At 39.6% G+C, this 15479-nt stretch overlaps 1 protein-coding gene across 1 annotated transcript in view; it reads left to right on the plus strand.

The window, feature by feature from the left end:
* Positions 1–14508, plus strand: part of oclna (occludin a) — a 14673-nt gene extending 165 nt beyond the window's left edge. The window contains exons 2-9 of the mRNA XM_028601798.1: positions 573–663; positions 2077–2731; positions 4196–4363; positions 8616–8743; positions 10092–10265; positions 12468–12639; positions 13588–13629; positions 13794–14508. Of these exons, the coding sequence (XP_028457599.1) occupies positions 611–663; positions 2077–2731; positions 4196–4363; positions 8616–8743; positions 10092–10265; positions 12468–12639; positions 13588–13629; positions 13794–13892 (1491 nt within the window). The 5' untranslated portion in view covers positions 573–610 and the 3' untranslated portion in view covers positions 13893–14508. The remainder of the gene's footprint in view (positions 1–572; positions 664–2076; positions 2732–4195; positions 4364–8615; positions 8744–10091; positions 10266–12467; positions 12640–13587; positions 13630–13793) is intronic.
* Positions 14509–15479: the final 971 nt, after the last annotated feature.

Consider the following 15479-nt stretch of genomic DNA (forward strand, 5'->3'; position numbering starts at 1 on the left):
CGTTGTGGTTCTAAATCTTTGATAAGGTGTTAACCTGTGGCGGAAAACAAACAGGTGTATTGTTAGTGACTTATCTCCTCGACAGCATCTCTGCTTTGTTGCCAAAATAACGCGTTAAATGACGTTAAAAGTGCGTAATTATTCGGAATTAAACATTAAAGAAAATGGTTCACAATGTTGGCTGTCACTTTATTTTGGATTAAACAGGAAGTTTTTTTAGTTTAATACTTTTAAAAATCATGAAAATTAAGTGGCGAGATGTTTCCCTTTGAGCCAATTTACAGCCGCCGCCAAAACCAGAGTTGAAAATGTCCGTTTAAAAACTCACAGCATGTTATGATGTTGTAGTGGAATTGAAATAAACACTAAAGGACTACACGGTTTGTTAGTTGACAGAGAAATAACCGGCAACTGTTTTTATAATCGATTAATCGTTTCCAGTCATTTTTCAAGCAAAAATGTCCCTATAGTCCCAGCTTCTTACGTGTGAGGATTGGAATTTATTTTTTATTTTTAATTTAAAATCTATTTTATGAAGTAAATCATTGCTAACAATAGAAATGTTGTTGCAGATTCTTCTCACAGAGCAGCACCAAGTGGATCAGCGGTCATGTCCTCCCGACCCAATGGGAGTCCACCTCCCTACGACTCGGATACCAGAGAGTAAGTCCTTTTCCATAATAATACCGTAAACATATTGTTGTTTCGATTCATTTTATATCAAAAATATCCACTGAGCTCAAGCTATATGCCAGACTGTATGAACAACCTCAGCTTGGTTTAAATGTTGAAGAATGCTACTGAAGAAAACATGCCTTGATTTATCCCTGGAGGGGAAATTCACATTTTTCACTCGGTTAGTACAGTTGCACACATGCTCAGGACCTGTACAGTACATGCTACACACACTAATGGAGAGATGTCAGAGGGAGGGGGCTGCTCCCTAAGAGCAGTTGGGAGGGTTTGGTGCCTTGCTCAATGTAGGGATGTGTGATATATCGACACAATATCGTTATCGCGATATCGTGTTGCGCAATATTATATCGAAAGTGTCGCGATAAGTATACAATATTTTAACATGTATATTTTGGGGAGTGCTGCATCCCGTCCGTTGGCTGTGTGGCTTAGTTGTGTTTGATTTAGAGCCTCAAACGCTGTAATGATCATGTTCTCTTTATTTATATATTTTATACTGTCCAACCAGTAGAACATGTCCTGTTCTCTTTATTTATATATTTTATACTGTCCAACCAGTAGAACATGTCCTGTTCTGTAGAAATGGTCCTTGTGTTGTAAGACATTTTTTTTGTTGTGAATCTATTTTGATGCGTTTTCCCATAACTTTTGTAATTTTACATGTTTTTAAAGAATATCGAAATGAATTGCTATATCGCAATATTCATAAATGATATCGCAATATCACATTTTGTCAGTATCGTGCAACCCTAGCTCAATGGCACCTTGGCAGTGCCCAGGTAGTGAACTGGCACCTCTGCAGTAACCAATCCACGCTCCGTATTTTGCTTTGGTTCCCAACCCAACTCTCTAAGGACTGGGAATACTTAATGATGACCATTAAAGGAAAAGTTTGTATTTTTTGTAGTGTGGTTGAAGGGGACGGGGGCAGCAACTAAACAGATATTACACACCTAAAAAAAAACAAAAAAACATTGGTATCAGTTTAAGTGTACCCATTGAGAAACTTTTCACAGCTTTACCTTTCTGTCAGGGAAGTTACATTTTCTTCCTGACAACAAAAAAAGCATTTAAATATACAGTTGATTGGGCGCCCGGATAGCTCACTTGGTAGAGCGGGCGCCCATATATAGAGGCTTACTCCTCGATGCAGCGGGCCGAGGTTCGACTCTGACCTGCGGCCCTTTGCTGCATGTCATTCCGCCCCCTCTCTCTCCCCTTTCATGTCTTCAGCTGTCCTGTTGAATAAAGGCCTAAAAATTCCTAAAAAAAAAATCTTTAAATATAAAGTTACATACACATACATTATAAGGTTCTTCTCTTCCATGGTGCTCTCATTGTGATTTGACTGACCCAGTGATGTCTTTGTGACTCTCTTAGAAGTTACATCCCCCCCCAGCCGGCCTATTCCTACTACCCAGATGACGAGTTCCAGCATTTCTACCGCTGGTCGTCTCCGCCAGGCATCCTTAAAATCATGTCCATCATCTGCATCGTACTGAGCGTTGGCATATTCGCGTGCGTCGCGTCCACGCTGGCCTGGGACGTCCAGGGAGCTATGGACGGCTTCGGCGGCTACGGAGGCTACGGAGGCTACGGGGGAACCGGGTATGGCGGCGGCAACTCGTATGGCAGCTTTGGTGGCGGTGCATACGGAGCTGGAAACAGCTACGGCTACGGCGGGATCGGAGGGAACTACTACGACCCCAGAAAGAGCAAAGGGTTTATCATCTTCATGGCGGCCGCCACCTTCATCGCCTGTCTGACCATCTTCATCATCATCGTGTCTCACAAGAGCCTGGCGGAAAGCAGGCGGTTCTACCTGGCGGTGATCATCATCTGCGCCATCATAGCGGTGCTAATGCTAATAGCGTCCATAGTGTACTTGGTGGCGGTGAACCCCATGGCTCAGTCCTACGGATCGACCTTCGGCATGCAGATCGCCGGTCTGTGTTCTCAGTACCAAGGGCCGCAGCAGTCAGGACTTCTAGTCAATCAGTACCTCTACCACTACTGCGTCCTGGAGCCACAAGAGGTGAACATTTTCATTCCCTCGGGTAGGGCAGGGCGATATGGAGAAAATCAAATATCACGATATGTTTGACCAAATACCTCGATATCGATACCGCAACCATATTGTAGTGTTGACTATTTGGTGCTTTCATAAAATATTTGCACACTGAGATTTTAGATAATCATCAGTAATGTGGATATAATGACTAAGTGGGTAAAGGCAAATAATAGAACAGTTACAACAGTCTGGTAACTTTAGAAAAGTACATCACTTTACTGTGATGCAGCCTTTAAAACCAGGAAAAGACACTTATGCCATATTACGATATCCAAAATTTAAGACGATATCTAGTCTCATATCCCGATATCGATATAATATCCATATATTGCCCAGCTCTACCCTCGCGCCTTTTCTCAGATGGATGGATAGATGGATGGATGGATGGATAGATAGATAGATAGATAGATATAGATAGATAGATAGATAGATAGATACTTTATTCATCCCAAGGTAAAGTTTCGGCAGCTTAGACAACCATAACACAGCAAACGCACATATATTTGACATAGCTAAAAATCACTCACAGAAATTTAAAGACTTCACAATTTGTGAAGTGATTACGAAGGTCTGGTATAGACTGGCCAAAGCAGGGTTGTTATTATTATTATTATTATTATTATTATTATTATTATTATTATTATTATTATTATTATTATTATTATTATTATTAGGGCTGTTAATCACACGTTTATAACAATATATATTATATTGATTTTTTGGACAACAAAAGTATTTACGCATCACAAAGTCTGCCACCGTAAGATTTTGATTCAATTCAATTAACTAACTTAAACTAAAATAAATGAAAACTAATTAAACATTCCAAACCAGGGGTGTCAATCTCAATTTCACTACAGGCCACGCTGGAATCACACCAAGGGCCAGACAGCTAGAGTTTATTGACGTGCTTTTATTTCATCAAAGAAGTCAAATATCTTTGACTGTATTATTGCATGTCTCATATAGTCTTCTCACTCACAGTTTGGTCCACATAAAGCCCTGAAAAAGTCAGCAAAAAAGTTCCAAAGCCGTCCTAGAATTTAGCAAATCGAGCAAAAACCATGATTATATTTTCTAAGTGGGCTACCACCCAGCTGAACCACAACAAGCTCTTTCACCGCCTGAATATTAAACTCTCTGCTTCTTCTGGGGGAACTTCGGAGTCTTAAAGTCGGCAAATTTGCCATATTCTGCTTTTGAGCGTGGCGTAATTGCAAGTTGAAAAACAGTTTGCCATGTTTTTAGTTTGGCGCACAACTAGGTGGGCCAAAATTTATTGTGAACCTAAATTGATATGTGGGCCGGATCAGAATTTGCGAGGGGCCAGATTTGGCCCACGGGCCTTGAGTTTGACACGTGTGTTTCAAACTCTAAATATAAAACCCTGGTTGTGTCTGTAACTGGCTGGTTTGCGTCTGCTTTCAGGCCATCGCAGCGGTGTTCGGCTTCCTGGTCGGCGTCGCTCTCATCATCATGCTCGTCTTTGCGCTGAAGACTCGCCAGGGAATCCAAAACTTCGGCAAGAGCAACGTTTTGTGGAAAAAGGTGAAGGTCCTCAACGAGATGGAGCCACCTCCAGACGTGGAGGCGTGGGTGAGTTGATTGTTGAGCATTACTAGAGCTAGGGCAATAATTCAATATGATCGTTTATTGTCTTTCAATGGAATCGTATTGCTATGAGATCATGTATAGAGAGACCGTGACGTACAATGACGTTGTCTAAATTGATAATAACAAGCACGTACTAACTCCCATTTTCTCAGAAAATCTGTTGTGCAACATTTTGAGGAAATATCGTTTGAAGAATTGCAGATTTTTGTCCTCTGGTCTAATTTGACCCATTTTCACAAAGTTTCTATATCAGACATGTTGGTTTCTTTCAACCAAATTCTAAAACAAAATAACGTGGATGGTTCCGTACAACGCTCTTCACAAGGTTAAATAAATGATCACTTCACCACTTTCATTGAATTTGGGTGTTTATATTAAATTTTTTAGCATGTAAAGAAATATAAAATATATAAAATAATAGAACTTTGAAAAATGTAGGAAAAAAATGTCAGACCATGATCATAATGTCAGAAAGTGACAAAAATGTCAGGAAAATCTTCAAAAATGCCAGTAAAAGTAACCAGCGTGGGAAAAGCTTAAAAAAACATCAAAGAAACGCAGAATAATATTGACAGAAACTTCGAAAAAAAAGTGTCAAGACGACCAAAATGTTGGAATTTCTTTTACATTTTGACCCAGAAAGACAAAGTTGCGTGGTTGACACAAGGGTTAACATCACACTATTTTTGTTCATGCATGTAAACATGTTAGTGTATATAGCTGGAAAAAAATATAATTATTTTTTCTCTAATTTCACTTGAAACTGTTAAACACATTACACCCACTGTCAACCCTACAATATTGTCGCAGTATTGATATCGATGTATTAGGTCAATAATATCGTGATATCTGATTTTTCTCCGTAAAGCCCAGCTCCAACTAGATCTTAAACATTTAGTCGTTAAATTAGTCGTCATAAAATATGCCAGACAATTTCCTAAAGCCCAAAGTGACGTCCTTCTGTTGCTTGTTTTGTCGGACCAACAGTCCAAAAGTTATTCCAAAAAGTTATTCAGTTTACAATTATACAAAAAAGAAAAGCAGCAAATCCTTTGTAGACCGTTTGTGTTACTTACTTTGAGAAGGAAGCACGTAAAAAATCTTCTTATCCCTGCTGATTTTGATCTTGTAACGTGTAATATGTTTCAGATTGTAGCTTATATTGTGTGTAAAGTGCGTACACTGAAGTGATTTTTAAAAATAGATATTGATGGTGAGCTTGCAGAAGGAAATATCTTCACTTGATAATTGACTTTTTATTAGTTATCGAGCTGCAACAACTAGTGGGTTAATCAAATAGTTTGACAGAAAACTAATCGGCAACTATTCATTTTTTTTTTTCAAGCAAAATTGCTAAAACATTTGCTTGTTTCAGCTTCTCAAATGTGATGTGTGAATATTTATTTTTTTTTTGTCACACATAATGGTGTCGGAATATGTTTTGGGGTTTTGGACAAAAGGAAGACATTTGAAGATGTCTCCTTGGTCTTTGGGAAATTATAAATGGTGTATTTTACTATTTTATAGACAAAACAATTACTAGATTAAACGAAAAAATCAGCACATTTAAAAAATAAATAAAATAAATATAAGTCGCAGCCCTTAAACACTTAATGATCAAAATAGTTGATTGATCATATACATCGATTGAGTCACGCTTTCAGCTCGAAACTCTTTCCAGAGCTAGTCTCGGTTAAAAAGTCTCTCTGACTCAACAGCAGCACTTTGAGTTTGTACCAGCCAAAGTTGTCCAACCAGTTTGGTGGCAGTCACCGGGTTATGTGCGGGGGAGGGGGAAGTGTGTGTAGCAAAACTCTCCTAAGCTTAGTTTCAAGGTGTGGCGTGTACATGGGTGACAGTTTCAATCTTACCATGACATATCATGTTAGCAGGAAGAACTCCCAACAATAAAAACCTGGACTTTATATTGTCACACGTTTACAAGGCACTGTACTCAACATTCAGAACATTTGAAGAAGACATATCTGATATGGACAGATAAAGTGGAGTAATGGCGTCCTGAGCAGAGAATGAAGTCCCACTCGGAGGTGTGCAGTGATCCGAGCTTCTCTGTTCTTTGTTTTGATAACCAGTCCGACTGCGTTTTTATATTCATGGTCAATAAACCTAATTTAAATGACATTATGCCTCATTTTTGAGTTTGGGAAAAAAAGCATATTTTGACAAATAGTTAAAGCTTAACTCTCCCCAAAATGCAACCTAGGGGCTTTTTGTGAATGTACCCGGGTCCAACTTTCGTTTTAAAAGCATATTTAGGACGGAAACGTCACTTTTTAAGATTTACCGTATTCTCGTTTTTCGGTCAAATGGCCTTTTGAATGAGAGAGCTACGGGCACTTTTATGCTAGTCTCAAAATAACAATTTTTAAAACCCTAAGAAGGCTCGACACAACATTAAACTTTGCTCCAAGTATCACCAGGGGCTCTACACATGAACTCCAGCAAAGAGAACATTGTTTGTACACAGTTTATTAAAAAAGGTTTTGAGCAACTTATTGTAGCTGTTCTTCCGGTCGCCGTCTATCGAGCCAGTCAAAAATAGTTAAGGGAGGAGAGTAAAGACGGAAAGCTCCTAAAAGCTTAGTTCCATATAAATGCACGGATAATTTGTTGTTTTGTCGTTAGTGGAAAACAATATTGACATCGTAGTTGGAAAAAGGAGCCTCCATATAAGAATGACAGACGTTACACACTGGGCCCTTAATAACACTAGTTCCACTAAGCAGCAGTTAAAACCACAGTAACACAGGGTGTAAGTGTACAAAACGGGATGAATTACAATAAGATCTTAAAAGCTTTTCAAATTTTTTTGAACGACATGAATGCCAGTGCATGAAACCTTTGATTAAAACGTAGGTATTTCACGTAATGGGGAGCGGTACGTGAGAGCCGTGTGGAGGCAATCCCAGCCTTTTGTTTTTCCTTCGGTATTTTGAGTACAGCCCCTTTTTTTTTTTTTTTTTTTTTTTTTTTTATATATATTTTTTTTTATGTTCAGTATTTACATTTCAGGATGAATCATAACTTTGTACAGCTATTTTCAGGAGTGTTTTTTGCACCCACTCTCACATCTGCATACTTCAGTGTAGCGATGTGTGGGTGAGTCATCTTGTTAATAGTTGTAAGTCATGATGACATTCAGCACAGCACAGTCCTGAGTTAACGGCAGAGCGGCGAAGAGGAAGAACGGGTCAGCCGGGAACTCAAAGCCCACCAGTTAGCAGACACATAACACCAGTAACATGACGCTGGGAACCAGAGGCATTTAATTCACCGTAGCTTTGTGGGAACTCGTGTGAAAGTGCTGAGGCAGAGTGACTGCAGCGCCCGGCAGCACATACATACATGTTGTTTTGGAGGAGTTCAGCAGGGCGTAGCTCTGTTGTGTCCCATACTTTCAGAGGACAAGTACATGCAGGTTTGTCATACCAGAGTTGGAGGAGATCCCACGTGTTTGTCGCCTGCCAGAAGCTGTTAGACAGGCTGAGTCTGTGGATGCTTTTAAGAAGACTCTTCTTCTCTGGCTTTTAATTGTGTTTTTAAAGGCCTCATGAAGTGGAGAAAAAATGCATTTTTCCAGTGTTAACCCTGTGTCCTAGCCTGACGTCATCATACTCAGATTGTAGTCAGATTATGAGTCTGGTACTGCTCCTTTGGGCTGTGATTATGGGGCGTGTTTCAACTGAACCAGGAAAGAAAATGCCTCTGCACTCGTTATTCATTTTGCTAATGTATTTTAATGATTAATTTGTTCGGTCTATAAAATATTCTAATTTCCAAAAGTCTTAGCTGAAGTTGTCAAATGTCTTGTTTTGTCCACAAACCCCAAAACGTTGAGTTTAATATCATCTACAGTAGGGGCGGCCTCTAGCTCACCCAGTAAGAGCGCGTGCCCCATGTAGGCTGAGTCCTCTGCAGAGGCCCGGGTTCGAATCCGACCTGCTGCCCTTTGCTGCGTGCCATCCCCTATCTCTCTCCCACCTTTCCTCTCTATCCACTGTCACTATCAAATAAATGGGGGGGAAAAAAGCCCCCCCTAAAAATAATCCTAAATATCCTCTACGGCAAAGAAAAAAAAAAATCATCCAATCCTCACATTCTAGTTGCTGGAACAAGCAAATATTTGGTGGATTCTAAAAGGTATTTAAAATTTGTTTTTGTGACATTATGGTGCTCATAGTTGTGATTTGTATAAATTTTTTTTCTCCCAAAGGTGAACACTGTGTCCCACGGTCCTGAAGTGCTGCCGATGGGCTACCCTGAGAAGATGAGAGGCTCCAGGAGTCACCTGGATGACGAAAGCAGCAACTACGACAAACCCCCCTACATCTACACCCCACAGTGAGTACACACCACAGTCTGTGTATATAAAGAAGGACTACGGGTCTCCACTTCCTCCCACTGGACAAAAGCTCCCAGATACAGGCGCTGCCATCTTGTAAATTTGGATCCAGAGTCTGCCCAGTATTGATCAGGGCGGTGGTGCCGTGGTATCAAAGTCCCGCCCCTACACCAGCCCGACCAATCGCGAGCAAATCCCAGCTGTCGATCATGCTGTTTCACCCTGTTTTTAACAACATTAGAGTATTGTACAGGCATTGGGCACGGCTTTAGACTGGTTTTCTTCAGATGGCTGCGGTCAAAAAAACTTGCTAGAACTTGTTATTCAGCAAAAATGTGGATCAGGCAGTTTTATTTTTTTTATTTTTGTGGAGAGTTGGCAAACTTCGGCTGAATGAGCTTCTCTTTTTATCCGTGTGGACGTCAATGTTGCCAGTTCCGCATTTTCTTTGCAACACTGAAACTAAGTGAAATAGCTTTTGTGTTGATTAGGGAACGTGTAAGGTATGTATGAGGGAAACAGGAAGTCATTGTTGACGTCATTGGAAAGATACTGAACAGTAGAGAGATTTGAGATTAGAAACGGCAATAAATACATACAGCGGTTTATTGGATTGACGGACATTATTTTGCCATGTAAGGTCTTCATCTCTAAAACTAATGAGAGTTTCATAATGAATGTATCTGTTCTAGGGCTGCACGATGCGAGGAAAATAGCTAATTTGGATTATTTTGACTGATATTGTGATATGATTAGCGATATTGGATATATTTTTTTATATTTTTTTTTTTTTTGCGAGGATCTGTACCAAACAAATATGTTTTCTTTAGTCTGTAGTAGAGCTGCAACGATTTAACAATTAGTTGTCAACTCTTAAATTAATCGCCAACTATTTTGATAAACGATTAGGTGTGTGTGTGTGTGTGTGTGTGTGTGTGTGTGTGTGTGTGTGTGTGTGTGTGTGTGTGTGTGTGTGTGTGTGTGTGTGTGTGTGTGTGTGTGTGTGTGTGTGTGTGTGTGTGTGTGTGTGTGTGTGTGTGTGTGTGTGTGTGTGTGTGTGTGTGTGTGTGTGATATCTTTTGTGTTGTAGACAAACAAGACATTTGAGGACGTCATCTTGGGCTTTTGGGAAACCACGTTTCACCATTTTACAGACCAAACAACTAATCGAATGATCGAGAAAATAATCAACACATTAATCTACAACGAAAATAATCGTTAGTTGCACCCCTAGACTGTAGGATAGGATTTGTAGGTTGGGACGTCTCTGCAGCCCCACAATACTTCATTCAGAATGGTTTGACACATATATTTGACATGTGCCCTAATCTGTTCCTTGTTCCGCAGGCCTTCAGTGGAAGGAAACCTGCCCTCGCAGAACGGGGATCCCCACAGCTCTTACTCAGACGTGCCCAGCTCGGCGGGAAAGCCCAAAAAGAGACGGGCGCCCCGGTCGCGTCAGGACAACGAGGCGGACTACAACTCCTCCGGAGACGAGCTGGACGACGACGACTTTGACAAGTAGGAAGAAATTTAAAGACTCACATCTCAACTGCTGCCATTAAAGTGCTATTTAAGTACAATTACAGAGGTATTATTGGTAAAATGTAATAAAAAAATAAATAAAAATGCAGAATTTGTTAGGGTTGCTCCCTCTTACGCTGGGTTTCCACAGGCAACTGCAGTTTCAAGCGGGGTTGTGTCACCACAACATGATGCCGACGGTGTATATGTTCTGCAGACAATGAGTTGTTGGTGTTGATATATACGTTTTCTATCGGTCTAAATCTGGTCTAACACCACTGTCTCTCAAGTCACACACTTTGCTGCTTAAAAAGTAGTGTTTAGTTTTTGTCCAGTTGTATTACTAGGAACAAGCTAGTTGTCATTGCTACAGTGCTAACGTTACTACAATGCTACTACTACTAAAACAAATGTATATTAAAAACCCACCAGGAGTGCCAACTGCATGGACAACCTTTTTCCAAGCTAGCTGTTAGCATCCCTGTAGTCGTACAGAGATATAACCTAAAGTAAGCTATAAGAAAATCGCAATCTTTTTATTTGCACGTGTAGCGTGTGTGTATACACAGTAGAATATACTGGAGACCCGTTCGCTAGTCTGCCCTCTCATTGGCTACCGTTCTCCCCAGTGGAGATTTTTAGACCCTTTTTAGGGTCAAGCTCATTTGATTCTGGGTAACACTTTACAATAAGGTACACAAAAAAATAGGTAGTTACTGTTTTTGAAAGCGTAACGAATGATTAGTTACCCTTTTTCTAAAGGGTAGTTACCCTTTTTCAGAAGGGTAACGAATGATTAGTTACCCTTTTTCTAAAGTGTAGTTACCCTTTTTCAGAAGGGTAACAAATGATTAGTTACCCTTTTTCAGAAGGGTAGTTACCCTTTTTCAAAAGGGTAATTAATCATTCGTTACCCTTCTGAAAAAGGGTAACTACCCTTTTTCAAAAGGGTAACTAATCATTCGTTACCCTTCTGAAAAAGGGTAACTACACTTTAGAAAAAGGGTAACTAATCATTCGGTAACGATCCTTCTGATAAAGGGTAACTATTTGAAAAAGGGTAACTAATAATTCGTTACTCTTTCAAAAACAGTAGCTATCTATTTTTTTGTGTACCTTTTTATTGTGAACTGTTACTAATAATAAATATATATATATATAGTCATTGTTCTCCAGTGAAATTACTGATTTAGCAGGGGGGGGGGATTTAACACCTTTGCATGCACTGTATCCGTGTCACATTCTCATTAGGGGTTGAGCCCTCCTAAAGGTCTGATCCTAGAATCACCCATGGTTCTCCCAAAGTTGACCAAGAGTCAACTTTGGGAGAGCGGGGGTGAACATCCTGGCACTTTGGCCACCGTCAGCAGATTTCGCTCGTACCGCTGTTCTCATAGGACATGAATTGAATCGCTCTGCTCTGCCGTTATTTCAGCTGCCTGTGGACACCCAGTGTTAGACGATTAGTCGACTAAGCTGTCATTTTGGTCTCAGTCGGTGGCGATTTCTTTAGTCGATTAGTCATGTTTTATGTGTTTTTTAATGCTGAATGATTTTATTTCCAAGAAACTTCTGAGCGCATCTCCGGTAAACAAGATTTAAAGTGCTTTTACAGATCTGTCGATTAAATCAACTAATCAATTAGTCGAGAAAATCCGTGTCAGTGGACTAAGAATTTCTTTAGTTCAGGACAGTCCTAGAATTTGTTTTAATATGCAACATATTATTGAATACTTAAATTGTGTTTGCAGTGCTAAACAATTAGGTATTCTTTAGTAGTCCTTAAAGTCAATGTTTCTTTTTTTTTTTTTTTTACAAAATAAGTTAAAGAAATTGGATTATTTCAACTTGTTTCTCACAAAAAACAACTTGTTTTTAGAACTTTTTGTAAATGAGAAGAATAAAGAAGAAAAGTCTCCTTATTCTAGAAAATACGTACAACTTGTTGACCTCTATTAAATGAATGTATCAAAACACAATTATCCAGTCACTGTGGCAGATGTTTACTTGAAGGGGAAAACAAACTAACTTTTAGGACACAACATTGAAATGAAATGAAGAGTTTTGAGGCGTTGTCTGATATTATCAAATGTTAATCTACAAACTGAAACTGTGGTGTTCCAGATTACTTTGACATGTTTTTCCCCTCCCTGTAGTTTAAATCTTCTCTTTCTTTCCACTTTGTTTTTCCGCCTCCAGTGAATTTCCTGCCATAACTAACGAGGTGGAGCGCACCGACTACAAGCGGCAGTTTGACCGCGACCACAAGGAGTACAAGGACCTGCAGGCGGAGCTGGACGCGCTCAACAAGAACCTGTCGGACGTGGACAAAGAGCTGGACGAGCTGCAGGAGGGCACCCCACAGTTCCTGGTGAGAGCTCGCAGCAACACGCACGTCTTATTCACTTATTCACCGGTTTTAGATTTGTTCATACGATTTAGCACCAATATTTATGTTAGAGATGCACCGATAGACCGGCCGGTGACCGGAATTGGCCGGTTTTCACGTGCTCAGCCATGACCTGGGTAGGGAACCTCGTGGATTAACCTGCAACACGTCAGCTGTTTGAACATTCTTCAGCGTGTGTGCAGAAGATACGAAGTTTGCAATATGCAACACCTGCGAGGAGAAAGTAGGGCGTGGAGGGACCACACCAAAAACCCAAATCACATTTTTTTTTAGTTGCGTATTGGATGTGAAAAGAAGGAAATGATTCTAACGTTGCACTTTAGATGTGTGTGAATTTCCCACACCAGGAGTAATTCATATAGTTCTATTTTATAGTGATCCATTATCTGTTCAAAAAATGTTCTATTAAAGAAAAGATAGAAAATAAATATTTGCGTGTAAAGTGGTAAGAAAATCTGAAATCAGTATTGGCCAAGAAAGTTGTAATCGGTGCATCTCTAATTTATTTGTCGTTTGAAGCATGTTGATGGATGTGTATATATTAGGGGTGGTACGGTTCACAAAACCCACAGTTTGGTTCGGGTCACGGTTTTCGGTTCTGTACGGTTTTTGTTGCTGTTTTTCTTTTAATCTTTAACACTCCAGAAATATACTTCAGCATATGATATATAGCTTAATTATCCACAATGTAGTATTAAAAAAAAGAAGATATATCCTGTAATCATGCACAAACTGAATTTGACTTGACTTTAAGCACATTATTGGGACCATCTCTGATATACTCTGAAGTAGCCCAAAATGTTTTAGCTTAAGACCAATGAGGTGATGGAGACAAGGTAAAGCTTGTTTCCATGAAAATGTTCTTAAATGTGAGATTTTGAAATGTTATAAATTGTTTTTCTTTAACAGGATGCTTTGGATGAGTACAACAGGATTAAAGACATTAAAAAGGTATGTGGGATCATTGTTGATGGGCAAAATCAAAATGCAGATTCAACATTATAGTCAGTCATAGTTAACAGCTTCTGGTTTTATTTTTAATTTTTTTTTTTTTTTACATTTTACAATCTGCTGATCATATATAACTCTGTTATTTGCTCCCATCCTCCCCACAGACTCCAGACTACCAGGTGAAGAAGCGCAGGTGTAAATATCTCAAGTCCAAGCTGAGCCACATCAAGAAGATGGTCAGCGATTACGACCACAAGGCCTGAACAATTCTGTGAGGATGTTAACGCCTGTTTGAGACGGGAGGGGAGGGGAGTTCGAGGCTTTTCTGACCACGGCAGACTGTGGAGAGCGGAGCGACACTGATATAACCCAGAAGTCTGTCTGAGCTGTTAGCAGGTGAAACATTGCAAAGCTTGTTTTATACTTCGGAGGCACAGAAAAGAAAGATTCTCGCTTGTATTATATTCCACTCTCTGTGTTGTCCGTATCGCCTGCTAGTTGCATTTAAATGTATTTATGAAAAAATAAATGAAAAAGTCTTTTGGAATAGTCTTTGAGGAGTTAAGATACTAGATAGTGGAGTGAACATAAACTCATGTATAATCCTTGTTTGTTTTTAATAGCTCTTGTTACAATGGATTCAACATGAGATGCTAATTTGTGAATTTAATTCTCATTTTTAATCCTTTCTCGGCGATGTAAATATGTGGGAAACACTGTTTTTAGAAGTAAGTTCACATGTTTGTGTGTTTCTTTTATGGATGGTAGAACAGACGGACACTTTTACAATGATTATGCATGTTTAATGTGTATATACGTATGTACTTTTACAATGAGTTGTGATACCTTTTTATTATAATAAATTAATTTGTAAAACTATTTTCTTGCTGTTCCTACATAGTAAGCGTTGTAGCTGACAGACATATTTGGGACTCCTTGAGTGGAAAGCGAGAGAGAAAGCACTTAACCATCTTGATTTATTTTTTTATTTTTTTTAAGCAATTATCGCTTTTATTTTAATATATAATTTTTTGTAGATATTTTGCGTTTCTGTCTTCCACAGTGATTTTTCTGCACATACAGTTGTGACTTCAAAGCTGCGCTAATCAATACTTTTTTTATATTAACAATAGATCAAAAAAGCATACGTAATGTGAAACGTGTTATTTGAAGTGACAAGTCTACGCTGCTTTTTAGCCTCTTTAAGCTCATGGTTTTGGTTTTGAACCTGCAAATTACGCTCTCATCCACCCTGTTTTTAAATGTTTTTATTTTTTTTTAAAGCTCAGATAAACCTACCATACAGTACCTGCCCAGCACTAAACTGAAGAAAGACCCGATGTATAAATGTGACGCGATTACACAATGGTCAATGGGAATTGGTCTATATCCTTGACGTTCTACTGCCGGGATCAGTCTTTTCGCCGATGTCAGTTTCCTTCCTCTTCCTTCGTGTTGGCGTTCTAAACTCCGATGGATTTCTGAGGACTGTGGTTAACTCCTCAGATCTCTGCAGGGTAAATCCAGACAGATCTGTCCAATCTGAGTTTTCTCTCGCACAAGTATTTTGCAGCGGCTCCGTGCGGAGCTTAGCGCCGCCCAAGACGATTGTGATTGGTTTAAAGAAATGCCGATAAACCAGAGCACGTTTTTCTCCCATCTCCGAATGCTGTGTGGACTCCCCAGACATTCCTCTGCTCCGCAGCGTGTGGATGATCTGGTAAAGCGAGACTGATGTGAATCCGCAGCAGGCGACACAAATATGCGCCTATGCATGTTAATTGTTCCAGCCGATCAGCGTTAAGATTCTCCTGACGTCACCGAGAATCAAATGGAGGACAAACTTCTTG

The sequence above is a fragment of the Perca flavescens genome, chromosome 16 (genome assembly GCF_004354835.1).
Source record: "Perca flavescens isolate YP-PL-M2 chromosome 16, PFLA_1.0, whole genome shotgun sequence".
Classification (NCBI taxonomy): Eukaryota; Metazoa; Chordata; class Actinopteri; order Perciformes; family Percidae; genus Perca; species Perca flavescens.